General features: G+C 40.7%; 1 protein-coding gene across 2 annotated transcripts in view; it reads right to left on the reverse strand.

The window, feature by feature from the left end:
• Window positions 1-25106, reverse strand: part of Dtnbp1 (dystrobrevin binding protein 1) — an 85596-nt gene that overhangs the window by 36189 nt on the left and 24301 nt on the right. For both annotated transcript variants that reach the window (XM_005066340.3, XM_013110612.2), the window contains exons 6-7: window positions 21855-21987; window positions 4671-4693 (exon numbers count right to left, since the gene is read on the reverse strand). In XM_005066340.3, coding sequence (XP_005066397.1) covers window positions 4671-4693; window positions 21855-21987 — 156 coding nt within the window. The remainder of the gene's footprint in view (window positions 1-4670; window positions 4694-21854; window positions 21988-25106) is intronic.

A 25106-nucleotide genomic window follows, 5' to 3' on the forward strand; every position in this document is an offset into this window, starting at 1 on the left:
TTTCCAGAAAATTCTACAGGCCTGTATGTTTCTATATTCATACACAAAATGTCACATTTAAAACCATATCCTTAGCCAACAGGTGAAGAAAAGTGCACCCAAGTTCTGTAAATGTAAAAAGATAATATGCTTTAAATCTGTATGAAGCATTAAGACATTTTCAAAACCCATCTTAGAATCAGTCATCTTAGATGAGCTCACAGAGTAGCCTGGTGCACCTTAAATTTATCCTGTCCTTAGATATGGTCATATACTGAACTGTGCTACCTTCTGCTTGGAAAATGAACACCTTCACAGGAAGCATGATTAATTAGCTCTCATTTCTAATCGTAAGGAAGGGACCAGCATTTTTGCTTTTACTATAAATGTTGCTTCATAAAAACATCTGCTTGGAAATTTCACCTGATGGATGAGAAGACCTTATTGCACAAGCAAATGTCCTACGTCCCCATGCAGCAATTATTTGTTCTTGGAATTAATTTTAATGCTAATTACTTATTGATAATACACAGAAAATAAAGCTCTCACTAAAATATAGTGCTTATAGGTTCAAAGCAGGTTAAATTTAATTTCAGCTTTGTAAATAATGCCTCATCTGTACACCATGCAGTTGTAACAATTTTAAATAAAAGCAGCTAAAGAAAAACAAGAAATGAATTTCCACCTACAGGGATTCCTCTGACTGTCTTCCTCAGGTCCTGGAGATGACATGGTTTAGAACTGAGCAAACAGGCAGAAGCAGAGCTGGTCAGGAGGAACCTCCAGTTACCAGGCAGCTCCCCTCACAGGCATCTTCTGAGATGGAGAACAAAGGAAGGGAGGCGCAGCCAAAGCCCGTCTTTGCTTTTGTTTTTTCCCCAAAGAAAATGTATTGAGCCTGTTAGTTTTCTGATGTTTCTGATGGCTTAAGCAGACACACACCAGAATCTACTGCATCTATAAAGCAAAATGCAAGCTCTCATGGGCTCTGGTATACAAAGATGTATGCACCGATCTAGGACCATACCAAATGATGCTGAAAATGGGGGTGGGGTAGGCTGTAAATATACTAAATCCTTCTGAATGTGTCACCTAGGCACAAAGACGCATTACCAACACTCTAAAAAGCACAAGAAACATGAATATCTAAAAGTGGACAAATCAGAGGATATGTTTGCTTTATAATACGCAGGTATCTTTAAATTCCCCTACCTCATCTAAATGCAGCTTTAGTAAAGGTTCCCCTAAAGTCAGTAACACTAACCAGTGGATTGGAATGTATATTAAGTCCTGACATGGCACACTTGATAGTTATTGTAATCAACAGCAGTACCCTGCTTCAAAACGGCTTACTCAAAAACCATGCTCTCTGCTGCCGTCTTTCAGTCAGCTCTGCTCATTCTACCTTCCCCTCAGCCTTCCTATAGCCTCTTTTCCCTTTGTAAGCAAATATATTTTCTTTAAAAAAAAATCTCCCTTTAATCTAATACCCCCCAACTTTAGTTTTGTTGTTGTCCTGTTGTGTGTTTGAATACATGCACGCAGGTAGCTGCAGAGGTCGGGGCTTCAGAGCTCTGCCAAATGCAGTGCTGGAAATCCAACTCAAGTCTTCTGTGGAGTAGAACATGCTCTTTTAACCGCTGAGCCATCTCTCCAATTCAAGCCTTTTAAATAGCTCTCCATTACATCTCTCCTCCCCATCCTTTCTCTCCCCTTCCCCCTTTCTCTTCTTTGAGACCAGTTCTCGCTATGTTGTCCAGACTGGTCTCACCTCATGGGCTCAAGCAATCCTCCTACCTCAGTCTTTGATGGAGATGGGGTCACAGGCACATGCCAGTATATGCAACTCAATGAGGCTCTCTCATCTTGGACCTGATCTTATCCACTCTACCCTCCTATGAGATCCCAGGAAATATAAAGCAGAACCGATACTGTGATTATAACTGGAACTCCTTGGGTTCGCCAACTCTCTAATTTGTCTCTCTCAAATGAACCTCTATGCTCTCTTGAGCATGCACTCCCCTAAGAAACAAAAGTCTTTAACATAAACCTTTCAAATGTGATTACTGAAACATTATATAAATTCCTACATGCAAATTTATAAATACACACATTGGAGTTGAGAATGTTGCTCAGTTTGTAGAGTACTTGCCTAGAATGCACAAAGCCCTGGGTTTGAGCCTCAGCCTCAGAGAATCCTGGCATGGTGATGAACACCTGTAAACCCAGCACTCAGAAAGTGAGGCAGTAGATCAGAAGCTCAAAGTCATCCAAAGCTACACAGCTCAAGACCAGCCTAAATTACATGAAAAACTGCCTCAAAAACAAACACACAGCATTAAGATTTAAAAGGCTGAAAGAGGGGGAAAAATGAGACAAATCACACACACACACACACACACACACACACACACACACACACACACACACACACACACGGTACATGAATAAATAAAAGAAAAAAATTTAAAAGACGAATTCTAGTTGTCTTCCCTGTGCCCAATGTTTTGCTCTCACATCTATTTGTGGAAACCACTGGTCAAAATGAAAAGTCCAAAGCCCTGTGCATGGCATACAAGGCCCGTGTATCAGATCCCTTGAAGGACAGGTATGCTGGCAAATGCTTTTAATTCCATCATTGAGGAGATAGAGACAGATGGATCTCTGAATTTGTACTCAGCATGGCCTACTAAACAAGTTCTAGGCCAGTTAGTCATATGCACATAGTAAGATACTATCTCCAAAAGAATTAGATGAAATTCTACTTTTAATGGATATGGTAGCAAACACTTATCATTTCAGATACCGAGACAGAAGGAACATAAATTTTGAGGCAAGTCTAGCTAATTTAGTGAGTCTTAAATCATTAAAAAGGGACAGGGCAGAGCTCAGAAGAGGAACACTTTTCTACCATGCATGAGATCCTTCGCTTAGTCCTTAGAAACAGACTCCCCGGCTCTGAAAAAAACAATTCCGTCCTTTCTCTACTGTCTAATATTTGTTCTGTGGATAGATCTGGTGTGCTGTAAATGTTGTACAAAATTAGGAATGTGTGTATAAACAAGATATTTCTGCCTAAATCGAAGTATTCTATCAAGCAATATGCAATATTAACTAACCTTTTGCAAATCGCCTGTCTCTGAGAATGATACACTAAACCAGAATGCTTCAGTAGGGAGATGCAAGGAAAGCTGACACTTTATGTAATGTGTGTCCCTGCTTGTCTTTTACTATTAACTTGATTGGGCTTTTTTCCATCTCTTAATATTATATAAGAAACGCTCAACTGGTTGATCAAAACAAGAGGCAAAGCAGCATTTTATGAAGATTACAAATCTCATTTCAAACAACTGGTGAAAAATAATACACATAAATAGGGCAATGATTAAATTAAATCAATGAGAGCATGACAATTCATGCTATCCATCACATGGTATGTAGTATTACCTTCAACAACCGGCCAAGAGCTTAGTCATGGCCAGTGTGTGAAACAGAAATTTAGACAAAACAGAGTCTGTTCAGTAGTCACAGGAGGAATACACCTTTATGACCTATGTCTTGAAGAATAGTCATTCTTCTGAAACATCCTAACAGATAAGACACATGGCAATACTAACCATAAACAATATTACTGGAAAACTTTTACTCATTCATTAAATCTAAAGGCCAGGCAAACTTACATGAGGAGTGACAAGCACGCAACAGACCAAAAGAGAGTCAACAGTAATTTTCCTCTTTCACCTCTTGATAAGAGTCTCTAGGAACAGCAGTTTCTAGGGAATTCATGCGGAACAACTGAAAGGGGGCATACCGGACTCTGAACTCCTAGGAAGTCTGAGGGTTTCTCCACAACCAATGTGCTGGTTTGCTCAGGAATGTCCTCCATAGCTTCAAGCATTTGAACACTAGGTTCCCAGTTGGTGGCAATGTTTGTGAAGGTTTGGGGAGATACAGCCTTGCTGAACGATGTACATCACTGAGGGCAGGCCTTGTGAGTTCCTAGCATAAACCCACATGCCTATGGTTTAAAAAGGGAGCTCTCAGCTTCCTGTTCCAGGAACTGCCATTATGAACTCTCCCTCTGGAACCAAATAAACCCTTCTTTCTATAAAGTGCCTTAGTCATGGCACTTTATCTTAGCAACAAAAAAGTAATGAACATGGCCAAGAATGACTCTCTGAGTCCTCCTTCAAAAGCGCCTCTAAACTAGAAAGGAACACTAGTTTGCGCTTCAGGATCATCAAATCCCCTACTTTTGCAGATGAAGAACCAAGCCCCAATTCAGAAGACTAGTCAAAGTCACAGGATAGTCTGAGAGTAGACCCAGCTCTCACAAGGCAGACTTCTGGGAAGTCCATGAGACTACCAGGCATATCCTGAGCTTCCTTCCCATCTCTTCTTGTGACCCAGGTGGACTCTGCACAGCAGAAACCAGTTTCTGAAACCCCAAGCCTCAACAACTCAGAGTTAGTATTTCACCTTCTTAACACACTACTCAGCACAAAGCCTCACTTAGCACCTGTGCTCCAGGTAAACAGTATTTCAAACTTTGTAATGAAATAAAACTTAAAGGCATACCCAACCACTACCCAGCTCAATTTCTGCTTTTTAACATAAAACTATCTTTTTTAAAGGAAAGGGAATGATTAACTCTCAACTAATGTAAACAGAAGAATTAAACACAGAATTACCTTTGAAGGCTTCAAGCTCCTTCCTGTAGGAAGAGAGAAAAGCAAATTTAAAACAATTCCTTCCCACTGAAAATTGTTCTTTCATTATAATAACAATTTATGTGCTTAAAATATCCAGAATAGCTTGCGATGTTTACATGTCAACTATACATCACTAAAAATATCAAGATAATTAGACTGAAGTAGTGATTTTTTTGGTGCAGGGTTCCAGACAGGGTTTCTCTGTGTAGCCTTGCCTGTTCTGAAACTCACAGAGATCCTCCTGCCTCTGCCTCCTGAGTGCTGGGATTAATGGCCTGTACCACCACCACCTGGTGCTGAAGTAATGATTTTCATTTCTGTTCCTACCTCCTACTGGGTCAAAAACTCTACTAAAATTTAAGTTGCAAAAACAAAATTTAAGAATACAGAGAACATTCAATGCCATATGTGGTTCATCTCATGCAGAAACAATTTAGAAAAAGCATGTATTATAATCCTGATAAATATTAAACAATAGCTTTCTAAGGTTTTCAACTAAAACCTATCCAGAAGAGCAGTAGTTTTTTCTCCATTTAGTAGCAAAGTATAAAAGTGAGAAAGCAATATAAAGAACTGACATTCAGAGCTCACTCTGCCCTACACACCTCTAGGCATTTTCTGGTTTGTTGAATGTCAATGCCAGTTATGGATGCTAACATACATAGTCTCCTAGGGCAACATACAGTGGATGAAACAGATAATTCTCCATAAAATCAACACTTTGTGACAAAGAAGTCACAGCAACTTACATTCCAGTTTTCTCTTATAATTTTTTAATTATATGTTTTCTCTATCAATATTAATAAAAAGGAAATTTTTGAGGAGGTTAAGTTTCTTTAGTAAAAAACTAGCTAAACTAGCTATCCTGGAGTAGAAGACCATCTGCCATTTACACTCTAGGTCTCACTAAAAAAAAAAAATGTTCTGAACTCAACTCAATACCCCAAGCTCTTTTTTTTTTTTTTTTTTTTTTTTTTTTTGGTGTTTTTGAGACAGGGTTTCTCTGTGGCTTTGGAGGCTGTCCTGGAACTAGCTCTTGTAGACCAGAATGGTCTTGAACTCACAGAGATCCACCTGCCTCTGCCTCCCGAGTGCTAGGATTAAAGGCGTGTGTCACCACCGCTGGAACCTCAAGCTCTTAATTGCAATGTTGCTCATTAGCCTTGTTGGACAAAGAGGATTCATCTTAGCACCAAAAGCACCCTGGGCTGGGAGAGGGGCAGACTTGCATTTACAAGCTAGCTAAGTGCTTGCCATGCAAATAGAGTTCCCCTGAGAGGGTAAGCTCCTCACAGAAGGGCTGGTTGGCATGAGGTCACCATCAAACTCAGGAGCATATCTATATACACACAAAAGCACTGCACGCACAGCCACAGGGTACTGCACTCTTGGATTTTATCCCTTCTTCATGAGACCCAAAATACAGTGGAAAAGGAACTCCATCATTTATAGAGATCTGTTCATCACTTTCTAGTACTAGTTTAAGATAGCCTGGAAAGTGAAAATGTTGACACATTCTAGCACATTACTAGAGATGATTTAGAGAGTCACAGGGACTTTTATACAGATCGTTCCAGATGAACATTAGCCCCAAGTACTTTAGGTATGCTATGAAAACCCTCTGCAGCTTCTGCAGCTGACCTACAAACACCTCTAGTGCTAGAATAGGGTCATTTTACCGGGCATTCAATATCCTAAAATAGTTTTTTTTTTTAAACATTCACCATTAAAAGCTAAAATTCAGGCTGGAGAGATGGCTCATAGGTTATGAGTACTGACTGCTCTTCCAGAAGTCCTAAGTTCAATTCCCAGCAACCACATGGTAGCTCACAACCATCTACAATGAAATCTGGTGCCCTCTTCTGGTATGTAGGCAGAACACTGTATATGTAATGAATAAATCTTAAAAAAAAAAAGGCTAAAATTCAAGATGTCTCTCATACACAGGATGATAAAATGGTATGTCACTCCCAATAACTAGATTCCTTCCATATTATATTGTCCGAATATTCACAATTCAGTAACTGATTTGTCTTTCTTCCCTGGGAAAGCAGGGGAGATAAAGTTTTCTTACAAGGGAAAGCAATCTGAAAAATCAGGAAATGGGTCCAAGTGACTTACATTCCCTAGACAAAATGAAACCCTAAAGTAATCTTAAAAGAATTTCCTACACTGGGCTGGCAAAACGGCCTGTTGCCGAGTCTGATGACTTGACCTCTGGAACACACATGATGGAAGGAGAGAACTGACTCACACAAGTTTTCCTTTGACTTCCATACCTCTGCTGTGGCATGTGTATACACCTGTGTGCATACACACACACACTGAGATACACACACACACACACACACACACACACACAAGCAAATACACAAATAAATAGAATAAAAGATGTGGCTCAGTGGTAGAACATCTAACATGTACAAGGCTCTGGGTTCAATTCCCAACAAGGCAGGCAGGCAGGCAGGCAGACATGCACGAACAGGATTCTCATATATCTCAGGAAGACTGAAAAATTCTCTAAAAAAAATCCCAGGTTTAGCTGGATGTAGTGGCGGGAACCTATAGTCCTTACATTCAGGCTAGGTGAGGAGGATCAAGAGTTTGAGTCTAGCCTAAGCCACAGAGAATGGACCAATCTTAAAATCATCAATATCTTCTTCATCATCAGCCATCGGTCTTAATTAGGATCTATGATATCAAAATACCTCACTTCTACCAAAACACTTACTGATGAGTCTTGAAAAAGCATAAAGATGTTTTTAGATTGACGCAGTTTGCTCCTGAGAATGTCAGTGACCTAGCAATAAAATGTTAGAACTCCACAGAAGGGAGAAGCCCAGAATATTACAGAAGACTTTTTAACAGCATTCCTAAGTGTGTCTACCAATACTGACTGCTCTGTTATTCAGACCTTTAGGCAAAAGAAAGCTAAATGACCACTGCTTTTAAATTTTACTGTGAAACCCTTTTCTAGGAGCATTCTGGATCTCACAAAAGTGAGAAAGGTGACAGTATGACTAGCCTGGCCATTAGCTACACTTTTGTACATGGGCTTCTTCCAAGATCAGCAGGCTCATCCAAAACCAAGTCAAAAGTTAGCTGAGCAAACAGCCACAAGCCCTGTACCAAGAGGAGTCTGAAGCAGGAGGCCAGCTGTGAATTTAAGACTAGTCTGGGCAATGGTGTAAGACCTTTAAAAGAAAAGAAAACAAATGAGAGGAAAGAAAGGAGAGAAACAAAAGATGAGAAGGAAGGCTACAGGCCTGGTCCAGGCAGCAGGACACTTCTCTAATAAGCACTACCCCAAACAGCAGCCTGACCTACCTATGGAGGTCTAAATAAGAATGGTCCCCATAGGCTCATATACTTGAACACTTACTTGGTCACTAGGGGGTAGAAATATTTGAAAGGATTACAAGGAATGTGGCCTTTTAGGAGGAAGTATGTCACGGGGAGTGGGCTTTGAGGTTTTCACAGTGCATGCTAGGCCCAGTTGTTTCTCTCTTCCTGCCTACAGATCAGGATGTAGCCCTCAACTGCTGCCTCAGCACCTGACTGCATGCCACCATGTTCGCCAATATGATGATAATCGACTAAATCGAACTGTAAGCCAGCCCCCAATTAAATGCTTTCTTTTGTAAGAGTTGCCTTGGTCATAGAATGACTTCATAGCAATATAGTAACTAAGACACTGCTCAAGTGACTCTAGGCTCTTCTACAAACATTTCTTTTTATTGTGCCCCACTACCAGAGTAAATTCACTGGACAGGGACAACTCACTGCCCAACTAAAGTGTTAAATGCACCTTGCTTCTAATGAAGATTGATTTGAAACTCCTGAAGCACTTAAGCCAGATCTTCTATGTACTTTGCATTTTGTCTTGGACTCAGAAGTGGGTAGACCTCACAGTACTCCCGACTTATCTGAAGTACTCTTGTGGGCCACATGCAATATTGCCATTGGAAGAAGAATAAATACAGAGACCATTAAAATAGATCCTACTTATCCCCTTCCCAAATTGGGACAATACCTATAAAGCCCAAGGGCCTACAAGGTTTTGTGATGATAAAGAATTAGTAGGTAAGATTATATTGGGGTTTGAATTAAGGTCATGTGAGGATATGATGAATTTGTGAAATGGATATAGGAACATCTGACAACATTTCTCAAGAAGGGAATCTGGAATGAAGACAAGTGTAAGAAGAAATGCAGGAATGCCTGCAGCCTCCCTCAACTTCTAAAGGACAGTTAGAGTAATGGTGTTCCCATTCTTCAGACATTTTTCTGAAGACATCATGTTTTATGTAACCCTGAACATGCTGCCTATGAATCAGGCTTCTCTGCTGAACTCTATAACTCATTACTCTATTATGAAAGGTAGCTGTAATAATAAAAAAACAAACCTGTTGTTCAAATTGCACTCAGGTACTGGGCTGCCTTGAGTCCCCTGGTTTCCTGTTTCAGTTCTTCCAGAATTAATAATGAGGCAACTTGGCCAACCTCTCATAAGGTAATTAATTACTCAGTGTAGACCCCTTACTGACTCCCATTGTTGCACCCTTCCCCCATGGGGGTCTGTTGATCTGCTTGTGACTAGGAGCTTTTAGCAGAACACTTCTCATTCCCTCCTCCCAGTAAGGCCTGGGTGCAAGTTCCTGTTTTCTGTCCATCCCTATTGTCTAAATACTAATTCCTGTATTTGGTACACCCTTTGCAGGAGGGCCCTGGGAACATAGGCTTCTGACCTTGGTGTTTTCCCACCATGCCTGCCTTTGGTATATAAGGTTCCACCCTTGTTAAAATAAACGCCATTCTCCCTGTCTCAAAAAACCAAAAAATAAAAATAAAAAAAAGAATGAGCCGCAGTCTTTGTCTTCATTTACATCCTTAGCCCTCCACCTCGTTGTGAAGTGTTGTAGCCCCTTAGCTACATCCCATCATTACTTGTATATACAAAAGAACCAGACATATAATGAACCCCAAAGAAAGTGATTTCTCTGTAAGTCTCAAGCTGAGATTAGGAAAATGCACCAGCTAGAGAGAGAAATTTGTCTCTCCTTAAAAATATTTCACAAGTTCTAACAACTTGTCAGACCATCTCACAGGGTAAGACCTAAGTCCAGACAGTGATGAACCACACCTTAACTGGACTGCTTGGATGTGCATATCCTAGCACTAGTTAAACTTTGGTCTCCCTCCAGAACTGAAGGTAGACTGCAGGGAAGGGTGCTGGATCTCCATGTCACTCTTCCCAACGTAGCTACACTAAATAAAAATTTCTACTTTTAATTGACTTACTGAGGACAAGTGGCTGGACCTGACTTGAGTTCCTATCTAACCCTAACCCCCAAGTTCAGTTACATTACGTACAATCTTTAGTGAAGATAGGGATAACTACAGAAAGAAAGAAAAGACATGGCAGATGAGGACAGGCTCAGATTCCACAGATGTTCAGCAAGTATGACTTTCAAGGACAGTGAATGCCAAGGAACAAAGACTATCCACTGATTCAGAGCCTTTGTGGTAGCTATAGATACTTCATTCTTCATAAGGGTTGGTCATATATTATCACATAGAGAGTGACTTGCTGAACTGGGAGATAGCTCAGTGACAGTATTTTCATGTTCTAGCCACTGAGCTAACTGGGTAGTCATATTATTTTCAGATGATTAAGTAAGCAGATTAAAATTCTTTCTTTTGGATAATGTTATATTATAAACCTTAATAAATTCAAAAAAATACCTTTTGAAATTTAGCATACTGAACACTGAAACTAAAAATAACATGGAACTCAAAAGCTAGTATTTCCCAAGGGTAAAGGGCCATTTAATCGTTTTCTTTTCCCCTACAGGAGGCAAAACTGAGTACAAAATTAAAAGCAAAAGAAAGTATTAATACACATCTGTAAAATGTTATAAGAAGTATATGTATAAAAATCAACTAAATCAGACTAAAAAATGCAAAAATACAGGATGGAGCCAGTGAATAAATGCCTCCACCAATACAATGACCTCACGGGGTGGGGGTTGGGGAGTGGGTGTAGGGGTTACATACTCTGTAAATACCAACCTGCCTGCTCCTAAGACAATCCATAAGCTAACATAAAATATCACACTCAAGCCAGGCGTTGGTGGCTCATGCCTTTAATCCCAGCACTTGGGAGGAAGAGGCAGGCGAATCTCTGTGAGTTTGAGGCCAGCTTGGTCTACAGAGAGAGTTCCATGAGAACCTCCAAAGCAATACAGAAAAACCCTGTCTCAAAAAAAAAAAAGAAAAAAAAAAAAAAAACCCTGTAGTGGAAGAGAACTTGGGGCTTGGCGATCTTGAGATGTTTCTTGGAATTCAAAGTACAAGTTTCTAAAAGTTACAAAGATGCCCATACTGAAGACCAAGATTACCATGTGTGTGGTAGATGAGCAAGGTTATGAAAAAGCTCCTAGGAAGGGCACAGAAACAGGAATCCATCAACGATGGAGCATTTAGAAGGAAACTAAGACCTACAACAGAAAAAAATGCAGTTTAACAGTGCTGGAGAATTCAAAACGACCAACTTCAGAAGGCCAGGTAATTGAGAATTAGATTTAGTTACCTAAAAAGTTAAGAAAATATTTATTTAAAACATTTAAGTATACCCTATATGTATTCTGACACAGTATTTATACACTCTCCATTAAGGAATATTTTAACTATCATATGCCACGCACCTTGTTCACCCATTGGTCCTTTTTCAAGAGGGTTATTGGTAGTATAGCAGGTAAAATACTATTTTACCTTTCCTTTAACTACTTCAGTATTTATCTTTAAGGATATTTTCCAAACTCCATTAATCCACATAAAAGCATGGATCACCCCCAAATTCCCACATCACACTGAAATAATTTTTGAGAGCTACTTATCATTTCTATTTTCTCTTCCTAAACAATGTGTTATTTTATGAGAACGTAGTTTTTAATCAGTAAGTGCAAGAACTGTCATACACAAAACATGCGAAACTCCAAGAGAAAGAAAATGATGCTCAATTAGGAAGAAATGTCCCTCTGTGGAAGTCAGTACCAGAAATAGATTCAAGTCTTTTGAAATAGTGACAGTCGCATTTTCTCAAACCAGAACTAAAGACTAGAAGGAGTAGAGGTAAGCAGAAAAGAGATTCATTTCTCAGCCACAGAAAATCTGAGGCATTTACTGCCATGCTTGAGATGGTGAGGAACTAGTCAGGAGCAAAAGGGAGGGACACTCAGTTCGTTTGTTCCCTTTACAGTCATTTTCTGTCACTAATGCTGGAGCAGCAAGGTAGATGCAAATGCACAGAAACACCACATGCTGCTGAACAGTGTGTGTGTGTGTGTGTGTGTGTGTGTGTGTGTGTGTGTGTGTGCGTGCGTGTGTGTGCCCGTGTGCAAGAGCACATACACAAGCTCATGCATGCACAAGATGCCTGTGTTTGCTTTTTGTCTTTTGCCAGATAGGGTTTCTCTGTATAATAGCTCTGGTTATCCTGGAACTCGCTTTGTAGACCAGGCTGGCCTTGAACTCACAGAGATCTGTCTGCCCCTGCCTCCTGAGGACTGGGATTAAAGGCATATATGACCACCACTGACTTCAGCTGTTCTTTTTCATTCTCACAAGCCTACCTAGTATTAGGATACAGGGTCTCTGTTCATATTGTTCCTTCTGCCTAGTCTTGTATAATCCTAGATCCTGTTACTGCAACCTTCAAGTTCAGGACTTAGCTCTATCTATGTATCTTGTTAGGTCTTCCCTGACACCTGAAGAAGTCTATCCACCCCTTTCTTACTGCTATATCACTATTCCATTACCTAAAGCTTAATCTATTGCTTGAGACTATCGCTTTATATGCATTTGCCTGTGCTCTCCACATTCCATGACTAAACATTGTAACTGTTGGACAAATTTGGCTCATATGGTAAATAGTCACTCATTTCTTTATGAGAAATCTATATACAACTGGTAAAAAAAAAAAAAAAAACACTTGCAGGACAGCCATGAGTTAGAAGACTTGTAGGGCTAAATAATTACATTCTCAGGCACCGCACACCTGAGAATATGATTTCTAGTCTACACAAAACCATATTCTATCCAGACCACAGTGAGGACTATTTGTCAAGGTAGTCTAGGTTTATGTTCATAAAAACTTTTAGCAGGACTAGACAGATAGTTTAGTTCCATATAAGCATGAGGATCAGAGTTTGAGCCCCAGAACCCATGCAAAAAGGTAAGGAGACAGCAGAATCACTGGGGCTTGCTGGCCAGTGAGCCTAGCCCAATGAGTAAGCTTCAGGTCAAGGAGAGATCCTGTCCCCAAACGTAAATAAATAAAAGCTAAAGTAGATGGCAACTAAGGAACAACATCCGATGTTGAACACTGTTCTCCAAATGCACAGAATAAGTGTGCACTTCTACAAATAGTCACAAACATAGACACAAAAAGATATCAGTAACAGTACAATTTTGATACATGCAATGTTGTTCAATCACAGTTGGTATTTCCCTCTATTACCCCAGATAACTAAATAAGGATATCCTATTTTAAAGACTTATTTATAAATGTGGATTAAGTGTTTTGCTTACACATATGTTTATGCATCATGTTCTTGTTTGGTGCTCACAGAGGTCAGAGGACAGTGTCAGATTCCTTGGAAACAGAGTTATAGATAGCTGTGAACTACCAAGTGGGTGCTGAGAAATTGAGCCCAACCCATCTATTAAGTAACCAGTGCTCTTAGCCACTCAACTATCTCTCCAGCCCCAAGAAAATTATTCTTAAGCACCCCGTAAACACATTGGTTAAAATCATTCATTCAAAGTTTTTAATCAAGGTAGGTGAGCTCTGAGGATAACAAATAGTTTCCTATATACTTCCCTCTACCACCATGAGAATCATAGCCATTCTAAGCCACAGTTAATACTGGGCACAGTTCACACTCCCGCTTTGTCAAGAACAGAAACCCGCCGGGCGTTGGTGGCGCGCACTTTTAATCCCAGCACTCAGGAGGCAGAGGCAGGTGGATCTCTGTGAGGTAGAGGCCAGCCTGGTCTACAGAGCGAGTTCCAGGACAGCCTCCAAAACAATACAGAGAAATCCTGTCTAGAAAAACCAAAATAAAAAATAAAAAAGAACAGAACCCCATTCTCTGTGTTGAGAAGGTCCAAACATGACAAAATATCACACATCTTTTCTCAGCTACATAGGCTCTGATACCAATATCTGGGACTGATTCAATCTGTTCTAACTCAAAAGCCAATACAAAAGGACAAGTTTGCAGAGAAGTAGAAGTTAAAATCCTGGTTTTGATGATGGCCCGAAGTAGCTAAATGATTTTATGTAACTCGGTCTATCATTCAGCTCCAGTGGTTGCTACCCTGCCCACCTGAGGTTACAGTGGGAATGAATCACTAAAGAAGGTATACATGAAAAAAAAAAGGCGGGCGTTGGTGGTGCACGCCTTTAATCCCAGCACTCGGGAGGCAGAGGCAGGCGGATCTCTGTGAGTTCGAGGCCAGGCTGGACCGACAGCCTCCAAAACAATACAGAGAAACCCTGTCTTGTAAAACCAAAAAAAAAAAAAAAAAAAAAAAAAGGTATGCATGAGTCACTGAAGAGATGCACTGAAACAAAGCACAGTATGAGAAACCCAGAAACCACCTCTCTTCTCCCCACTCCCTACCCTATTCAGTTGTCTGGACTAGAGTCAGGAAATATATAAGCCAGGCTAACCTGGAGCAAGAGACAATCATGAATTTGGAACAACAAAACAATCATAAACTTACAAAACCTGAGACTTGTTTTGTTTTGATTTTGGTAACTCAAATGTGTGCATTTCAAGCATGGATTCTGTACACAACATCATTCTGTCACAGTGTTAAGTGGCAGGATATCTCTGCAGGTATATAAATACTTTTTTGTGTATAGCACACCATACCCATATATATGTCACACATCCAACATCTTGTACATAATCTCTTTTTAGAGCAAGGAAAGGAAAATCACTTGTTTATGTAAACATTTTGTTAAAGGGGTAGGTTTATTTGTTAAGAACTCTTAATTTGAAAATCAGAAAGTTAAGCTTCCATGCCATAGTGTGTATACATGTGCTGATTTACTGGCATGCACAGATGATAACTGTGTTCGTTTTCTTTAACTCTTAACTCTTTTGGGGTGCCCAGCACCCAAATAAATCACTCAGAGGCTTATTCTTACTTATGAATGCTCAGCCTTAGCTTGTCTTGTTTCTAGTCAGCTTTTTTTTTTTAACTTAAATTATTCCACCTACATTTTGCCTCTGGGCTTTTATCTTTCTCTTTCCTATATGCCTATCTGCCTTCTTTCTTTCCTTCCTTCCTTCCTCCCTTCCTCCCCCCTTCTTTCTTACTCTGTTGCTGGTTGTGTAGCTGGGTGACTGGCCCCTGGCATCATCTTCTCTTTCTCTTACTCTTTCCCTTCTCTCTTTTCTTCCTATTTATTCTCTCTGCCTGCCAGCTCCGCCTATCCTTTCTCCTGTCTCACTACTGGCCATTCAGCTCTTTATTAGACCATCAGGTGTTTTAGACAGGCACAGTAACACAGCTTCACATAGTTAAACAAATGCAACATAAAAGAATGCAACACATCTTTGTATCATTAAACAATATTCCACTGTATAAATGAATGTAACACATTTTTAAGTAATATTCCGTAACACATAACTTCAGATCTTGTTCTTCAGGCACCATTCAGTTTCTCTCTCTCTCTCTCTCTCTGGAAGCAGGGTCTTTCACTGGCCTGGAGTTCATCAAGCAGGCATGGCTGCTTCCCCATTCTGTTTTTTCAATGCTTCAAGTATGTGCTACCCAGCCTGGCTTCTTATGTGGGTTGAGAGAATTGAACTCAGGTCAACATGCTTGGAAGACAAGTACATTACTGCCCACTGAGCCCTCTGCTCCAGCCCCAAGCTCATTCTTGCTTTCAATATTTTAGATTTTGCAGTGTTATACAGAATACTAAGGTGTCTATTTTAATATGTATTATATGCAAATTGGTTTTATAAGGGAGAAAGTTGTGAAATACCGAGTCTAACAAATGCTTTTCCTCCAGGAATTCTCGAAGCCTTTAATACTCTGACATGTAAGGCAAGTAAGTGTTCCCGCAATGTATTTGATCATGGAATGTTTGATCAGTAACTACTCATGTAAAACACTTCTGGGTATGTTGTAGGTAGTAAGAAACTTGTAAATTTGATTTGTGGATTTATAGTACATGTACATTTCTTAAGTCAAACAGCACTTGTGAGGATTTATTTATAATACAAATTGGTCCCCATCTGCAACTCACTCCACCTTTCTGTCCAGCTTTTCACAAGCAACCACATTCAATTCTGTTATTTCTAGCACTGGCTTATTTATAAATCATGTGCCAAAAGTGAAGTTCTTTTTTCCTATTTTAAACATTACCAATTTTCTATTGTACAACATGAAAAGTCATTTTGAGATCCCCTCCTACACTTTGATACAAACAAGTTTTCTTATGTCTAGCTCCCCCAAAAGCGGTATCATGATCCTGCATGTAAGGGTCATATATTGTGAATGTTGTTTATAAATGAGCCATGTTGTCTTAAGCACTGTCTGTTTTCCCTTGAGTTAATATTTGCCTTGTTTTTATTTTCTTGGGAGAAACAAAACCAACCAACAAATCTACTTCAACTGATTTATCATCAACTTCTCAGCCACAGCTTATAAAACTCTGCTCAACCGTCAGGCTTATCCTCCTGCTCATTCCATTTCCTCTTGGAAACATGGCTCTTGGTGTCTGTTAGATTCACTTGGTAATGTCCTCCAGGGTTCTGGTCACCATCACCCTAGACACCTTCCTCTTTGCCTCCCTCCTGAATTAGATGTTGCATGCTCCTGCATGGTTGGCACTCTGTGTATGGATTATATCCTCCAGTAGTTTCTTGACAAAGCATACATGTGAGCTAACTGGAGCTCTTCTATGCTTGGAAATGATTTTATTTCCTCATCTCTGATAAATATATTGCTAAGTAATCATATTCTAAGAAGAAATCATTTTTCTTTCTTCCTCCTTTTTTTTTTCTGCATACGCTTTAAAAGGAAGAGAAGAGCACATTCCCCACACTGTATTCAGTTCAGCAGAGCCCAGACTCTTCTGGTGCTCTTGCTCACAGTCCTCAATGGAGACTTCAGCCTTTACCACTTAGCACATTCACCAGGGCTCTGGTTACCTCGTCAGCCTCATGATGCTCTGAGGCACACGCTCCTCCTGTGCAAATGCACAGGAACCAAGAGCTTCAGCAGCACCTCTGAACAGTCACAGATGAGAATGGGCAGGCCACAGTCCCCGTCCTCAACCCCACAAAGCACTGTTTAATGAAAACCCTCACCGCTGGGCTGCCTGGCAAGCACTGGCATAAGTGGATGTGAATTCAAAGAGTCACAGCTTTGTGTCAACCATCTTTGCAGCCACCATCTTTGCTAGCCCCAAAATACTTACTTAGTTGCAGTGCTTTACCATCTGTGTGCCAGATGTAGTGCATAGTGAAGCCCACAAAAATCCATCAACAATGGACCTCTCCCCACTCACTCTGTTAGGTACTTGTTGGGGCCTGCAGACTCGAGCAAGGGTCAAACTCACTGCTCCTTTCAGGGTACTGGTGCTCCAGTAGCCTTTCCAGAGTTCTGAGGTCTACAGGAGCATGCTTCACGTCTGTTCTCCTTATAGGCACAGTCTCACCCACGTTAGGCTGTTGTGATCAATCACCACTGTATCTTGCATGTCTAGAACACTGATGTTATCTATGCCTTCTGTAGTTTCCTCTTACCTTCTTGCTCATCTGAGCTCTAACATTTAACTTCCTTAAAACTTTAGGGTGTTTTCCATAAATACAGTCTAGATCTGTCTGAGTAAACTTGTTCAGTTCTATCTTTGTTGTAGCAAGATTATTTACAATGTAACACATTATTAAATGGTTATATAAATAACAGTTTCTTTTCAAAGAGATGTTCATCTGCAAGTTTCAAGAAGGCTGAGATAAAACACTAAAGTTGCACAGGATTTCTTCTGCTCACATTTAAAGATGCAAGGTAACTAGACTTCAGAATTTCCAGAGATTTTTGTAAGTTAAGCAGGTTTGCTCTTACTTGGCTGTTTTGAAATAAAACAAAACTGTCTCTTTTAAGAATACTGATGATTTGCAAAAGGTCAAGCAGGTAGAAAAAGAGAAGAAAATCAAGATTAGGTATCTGAAGACATTTCCAGTAACTCAAATTGTATTTTATCTTTTTGAGACAGAGATTCCTGTACCCCAATTGGCCTTGATCTTCCAATTTCCTTGCCTTTGCTTCCTGAGTTCCACTATGTACCATGGAATCTGACACAACTGCACTTCTGTTATAAATCTAAATTAAATCAGTAGTTATCACTTCAGAATAAAAAAATATGACTTCAATTTAAATAATAAATCAAGTGCTGTGCTAGACTGGTATAAAATGCTTTGACATTTTTCAATATTGTATACAGGTGTCTTAAGTATTAACAAATATTTACATCTACATATATTTTTTTTCCAGAGGAAGTCTTTAAAAATTTAACCGACGTCTTAATTTAAATTTTTTACCCTTTAAACATCTCACCCACCGGGCGTTGGTGGTGCACGCCTTTAATCCCAGCACTTGGGAGGCAGAGGCAGGTGGATCTCTGTGAGTTCGAGGCCAGCCTGGTCTACAAGAGCTAGTTCCAGGACATCCTCCAAAGCCACAGAGAAACCCTGTCTCGAAAAACCAAAATAATAATAATAAAAAAATCTCACCCAAATTCTTAGGCTTACAAACTGTCATGGCATTCCACACCAATATAATTCTTTTCTTGAGAAACACAAAGTTTTTAAATTTAGCCTATCAGAGCCTATGAAATGTTTGCCTGTAGATTTCAGGCTGTGATTATAAGCTGGTGTCTTCAATGAGCAGACACCATCTCTTTTCTTTTCCTTTCTTTGTGACTCTGTTCTCTCTTTCTTTCCTTCTGAGACAGGGTTTCTCTGTGTAGCCTTGGCTGTCCTGGAATTTGCTCTGTAGATCAGGCTGTTCTCAAACTCATGAGATCAGCCTGCTTTTGCCTCACAAACTATGGGATTAAAGGTAAGCACTGCCACAACCTGGCACACCATCCTTTTTTTTTCTTTTTACGTTATAGAATAATCAGCATTACTAAAATCTATCATATCGCCGGGTGTTGGTAGAAGGAGGATCTCTGTGAGTTCGAGACCAGCCTGGTCTAACAAGCGAGTTCAAGGACAGCCTCCAAAACAATACAGAGAAAACCTGTCTCGAAAAACAAAACAACAAACAAAAATATATCATATCTAAATTCATTAACAATGTTATTTTTAGAAGTGTTTAAAATACTAATCAAGAAGATTCTAGACTAAGCCAAACTTTACATGAGATCAAAGTCTAAAGTAAAAGGCTGGTGCGGAAGGACACAGGCATTCACAAGCTAGGAAGGGGTTGGAGGTTTTGACTAAGTTCTACCTCTAAAAAGAGACATACTCTGCCATTTCAACACCATGAAAGACATTAAGAATTGCTCAGTACATTAGACTTTTCCATTTTCATTTCATGGCATAAATCATTATGCATTAAATAAAAGTTATCTAGGTCACTGGTAAAGAGCATGATGAGTCACACTTCATAGCTCCAGGTGGCAGGCTTCCTTTTCTATCTAATCATTTAACTTGTTCAAGACTGAAAGGGTTTCATCTTTTTTTTTCAACAGTCAAATTTTACTAATGGAAAAAAGTCACAATACTCATATAATTCTTGTATCCAAGCGGCTAAAAACAGTGGTGATAATGAAAACATGGAATACCGATCAATTTATAGTTGCACACCTTATACGTGTCTTCATTAGGGTTTCTATTGGTGGGAAAAAAAACCACAATGACCACTGGTCAGCTCTACAATGCTGACCCTTGATGGGGGTGTGGATGAACCACTCCTGAAGGCCTGAGTGGGAAAACTGGCTCCCCCTCCCCCATCTGCCTTGAGGTGGAAAGGAAGAGGGAAAGAGGTCCTCCCCCACTCATCACTGGTGGCAGGCAACAGTGGACTCTGCCCCTCTCCAACATGTCATGCGCCTTGTCTGGGCAGTACAGTGGAGCTGACCCTGTTGTGGAGCGGGTAGGGGGGGCAGCAGGTGAACCATTCTGCCTGAGAGATCTAGCACCAGCCCTCATCTGCCATGCATGTGTGAGGGAGAGAAGCCCCATCCCCTTGCAGCCTGTGGCAGGTGGGATAACTGGCCCTGAGGTCATGAGAGTTCTGCTCCCCACCCCCCAACCAGCTGCAGCACTCAGGAGAGTGGCCCCTGTACCTCACCTTGTCAACCCAGTAGAGCTGACCCTGCTGGTGTAGGTATGAGTGAGCTGGCCCTGAGGCATTAGAGCAGGAGAACTGGCCCCACCCCTGGTTTTTTACTGCATAGGGTGAGTTAACCCAGGTGGTGCTGGAGAGCTCATTCTGGTGGTGAGGATGGAGGAAAGTTGGCAGACTGACCAACCCAGCAATCACCCAGGCCTAGAACCAGGGCTATGAGTTGGCCCACCCCAACATCAATCCCATCCTTGACCTGCTGGAGCACATGAAAGGACCTGACCTGCAGATCCAAAGCTGTAGAGTCTCCACAACACAGGACACCAACAGGATATCCAAGAAGAGTCCTAGTGAAGGACTAACTTCTTCCCAACAGAGTTTTTACCTACTATCAGTTCTTAAATCAGATACTAGCCTATCTGCTTCTCAGTCTTGTACCTTGTACATTCTCAATGCTGTCACACACACTGATGACCTTCAAAGGCCAAATGAAGTTTATAAAAACCACCTCCACAAGGAATTACATGCATGTAGTATTGAACAGTAAGACATACGTCTCCCCAAGCTCTTTTTCACAGAGAGCTTGAACATCCTGATCTGCAGTCCCTCAGATATGCACATCAGCACCAGGGAAGCTGACTGGCAACACCACTGTGGTGAACTTGGGACAGTCCAGGAATCTCAATACTAAACTCTTAAGGCTGATCAACACTTGAGACACATCCATACAGACATGCAGATTAATGGGGAGCTTCAGCCACTCTCAACACTCAAGGAAACTTTAATAGCAATGTGATAACCCACCATTTCTCCATGACAGATGTCTGTCTTTCTTCCCTCCTTCCTTCCTTCCATCCTCCTTTCTCTCTTTCTCTTTCTCTCCTTCCTTCTTTCCTTTCTTTCTTTGTGAGACAGGGTTTCTCTGTGTAATAGTCCTGGCTGTACTGGAACTTATTCTGTAGAGCAGCCTGGCCTCAAACTCACTGAGATCCACCTGCCTCTGCCTCCCAAGTGCTGGGACTAAAGGCGTGTGTCTCCACCACCCAGCCATCCAGTCAGAGATGTGAAGATTGATGGATTAGCATCTCCACTAGAAACCAGTGTCATTGAGGTTAAGAGATTAATTTGCAGTCCGGTACCTAGTATGTGACAACAGTTAAGACTCGAACCTATCAAGCCCTTTCCCAAAGCCTGGGCTCACGTTCCCTCCACTCTGATTGTACTGTCACAGGGATAAGAGAAGAAAGAGCGAGCTACTTAGTCATCTGCCACTGCAGCACAGCAGGCCAGAACCAAATCTGTGGGCAACTTTGCCCTCTGCCCACTTCTTCCTTCAGAGTAGAGCGTTCATGGTTTATCCTGCCCTTAGCTTCTGGCAACTCAACACTAAGTGGCAACATATTGTGATTTAAAATCTAAACAGGCAAATATTGGAAGGCTTATTAATGAACTCTGCAGACTGAACCCTTTATCTTTACCACTCCGAACATAATAGGAATAGCATGGGGAAGGAAGATGGCTCAATGGGGAAAAGCATCTGCCTGATAACCTAAGCTTGATGCCCTAGGACCCAGGTGATAGAAAGATAGAGAATCAACTCTCACAAGTTGTCCTGGGACCTCTACATCTCTCTCTCTCCTCTCTCTCTCTCTCTCTCTCCCTCTCTCTCTCTCTCTCTCACTAAATAAATGCAATAATTTTTTAAAGGAATAGCATAGCATGCAAACCAATATGGAACCCTTCGAGATTACATTGTCATGGCCTAAGTTTCTAACTCACCTCTTACTTTTCTTGTAATTCTCCAGGTGTTGGGACTGTGCGTGTTTGTGTCTTTCTAACTCACACTGCCCACACAAATCCTCCAGATGCAGCAGGTGGTTTTCTACCTCTTCAAAACTTGTCTCTAAATGAGCTGAAAATACACAACATAAAAAGAAACAACTGTCAAATCCAAATCACTGGCCAAAAAGACAAAATTTTTAAATTGCCGTTGGAGAGATGGCTTGGTAGTTGAGAGCACATGCAACTCTTGCAGAGGATCCAGCATACACATTAGTGGGCTTGCCACTGCCTGTGACTCCAAGTCCAAAGGATCCAACTTCCTCTTCTGTCCTCCTTCATGGGTATGTACACACACCCAACACACATACACACAGACATGATTCAAAATAAAATGAACAGTATCTTTAAAAAAAAGTTTAAGCTACTGAGATTGCTTTCTGTTTTCTTGGTATTTCTTATAAAGCTTTATTTAGGCAAAATTAAATGCATTGACCAACATTAAAGCACACTTTAATAACAAGTATATTTCAAACATTTCCTAAGACATACATGTTCAAAATACCTTAAATACTTACTACTAGAATGGCGAATTAATCTGAAATGAACCATTTTTTTTGTTTGTTTGAGACAGGGTCCCACTGTGTCTTTCTGGCTGTCCAGGAACTCGCTCTGTAGACCAGGCTGGCCAAAAACCTCACAGAGATCTGCCTGCCTCTGCCTCCTGAGCACTGGTACTAAATGCATGGGCCCAGCAAATGAACCAGTTTTTACATAACGACAAGACAACAAATATAAACAGCAGATATCATGCCACTGTAATTTAGTACTTATAACCCCAAATCATTTTAAGATCTCTTTGCCCTCTGGCACATCACAGACATAAATCTCTGCATGAAGAATATGGTTGGGGGTGGGAGGAACACTCAGTTCTTGCTAGTTGACTAGTCTTTCACTACTCTGTCTGCAGATCACAAAACTCTATACTTTACTGGAACATGAAGAGCATTTAGTCAAATCATTCATACAAAATATTGAAGACCACAGGCTAAAGAGATGGTTCAGAGAGTAAGAGTACTGGTTGCTATTCCAAAGAACCCAGATTCAATTCCCAGCACTGCATGGCAGCTGACAATCATATATAGCTCTAGTCCTAGGGGATCTACCACCTTCTGGTGTCCTTCAGTGCTGGGTGCACATGGCACAGACACCCATATGCAGGGGAAAACACTGGTATGTGTGTACATTATATATAGTATATATATATATATAGTATTGTGTGTGTGTATATATGGTATATACACACATACATATATAATATATGCACACAATAAAAACAAAAATATCAATATTCCTTTGAAAACTATTTAAGGTCAGAGTCTTGAAAAACTAATTCCATGTCCTGCCTAAAGTCAGAGAAACAGGGGTGTGGTCCCAAACTGAGTCACTGTCACACTACAATTGGTCAGCTGAAAGAAAGCCAATGAACTAACTTCACAGCTATAGAGAAAAAACTGCATGTTCTCTCTGACAACAGAAAGGTTTTAGAGGTCAAATAGTTTTAAAAGTCAAACAGCATCATAACTATTTACTGTTCACAAGGACACAGTATAGAAGACAGTCCTTATGCTCAAGGACATCAGGGCAGAAGGAAGCAGTGGCCTGAGAGGGTGAGGCATGAGAGGGACCAAGGGAACAGCATCTAATACATGTAAGGATAGGAAGCAAAGTTCCAGGAGGGACACCCCAGTAAGGACATGAGTAACCCCATAGAAATATTAAGTTTAAGAACATAGCCTGGAGTATAATTTATAGGAATATGAGTTTTTGAGACAAAAAAAATGGAAATGTTAATGTCACTTTGATTTATTTGATCAATTGATTTTGTTTACATTTTGACTATTACAGATCAACAAAATTACTCACTTTAAATGACTCTTAGTTGTCTTTTCAATGCTACTGTGTCACACTATTGCTGGGGAGACATGAACAAATGTCTACTCAACCCAGAGAGGAAACCAATGACAGGCTAAAAGTAAGGATACCACCAAACATTGGTGAACCAATAAGTTTTACTGGGGTTACTCGTAGGAGTATGGGTTGAGGGGCTACTAACAGGAGCAGAAATGTCTCAAAGGCAGCTGCATCATCAAAGCCCATGCCAGCACGAGTTGGAGCTCACAAAGCTGGAACCCTGGGCACACTGCAGCTTGAAGGCAGCAACAGGCGAGACAGCATCTTTTTCAGACAGCTTGTCTGGTTCCTCTGGACAGCTCAGTTGGGTTCCATCTCTGCAAAGACATGGCTGCTCTGAAAGTGTCAGTCACTGGGCCTTACTGCTTATACACACTTGAGGAGGGAAAAGACTAACGCATCAGTCAGTTTTGGGCACTTCACAAAGCCTTTGAGTTGTTACTTCCTGAGCTTAAAAACCCTTCCCCAAAGGATGGGATGTTTCAGGGACCGGAGTATTAACCAGCTTCCCTCCAAGATGGAGGCAGAGCAGGGCTAGTTGTACAATCTGATGACTCAGACTCACTATTTAAGCACAACATATTCCTCCATTTATCTGCTAGATTTTCATAGACTTTCTAATCTAGATGCTACTTTTCAGAGCATCTAGATTAGAGGTAAATTCCTCAAATTTCAATTTGCAAATTTGGTTAAGATGCAAATTTTTTCTGGGTTTTTTTGTTTTTGTTTTTACGAGACAGGGTTTCTCTGTATTGTTTTGGAGGCTGTCGGTCCAGCCTGGCCTCGAACTCACAGAGATCCGCCTGCCTCTGCCTCCCGAGTGCTGGGATTAAAGGCATGCGCCACCACCGCCTGGCTGGTTTTTAATTGATCTTTAAGTCAAGGATCTATTAACCAGAAACAACCACATTTTCTAATGCCTACATTTTGTCTCTTCTAAACATCTAAGCTTATAAAAATAATCCTTTTTTATTTGGCAGGGTCAAAGGTTTACAGATGTAAGCAGAAACAAACTTTGCTACAGCGAGCAAATGCGATGACAAACAGCTTCACAGTTCTGCTTAGAGACTAGGTTCGGCCCTTCTTTCTTTCTTCCTTCCTTCCTTTTTTTTTTTGAGACAGGGTTTCTCTATGCAGCCTCTACAGACAAGGCTGGCCTTACACTCCGAGGTCCATCTGCCTCTGCCTCTGGCTCCAGAGTGCTCCACCACCAGCAGCTGTCTTTCTTCGTGCTGGTGTATCACTGCAGACAACAGGAGACTTGGAGAAAGGTTGATA

Source organism: Mesocricetus auratus, unplaced genomic scaffold, assembly GCF_017639785.1.
Source record: "Mesocricetus auratus isolate SY011 unplaced genomic scaffold, BCM_Maur_2.0 Super-Scaffold_100013, whole genome shotgun sequence".
NCBI classification, from domain to species: domain Eukaryota; kingdom Metazoa; phylum Chordata; class Mammalia; order Rodentia; family Cricetidae; genus Mesocricetus; species Mesocricetus auratus.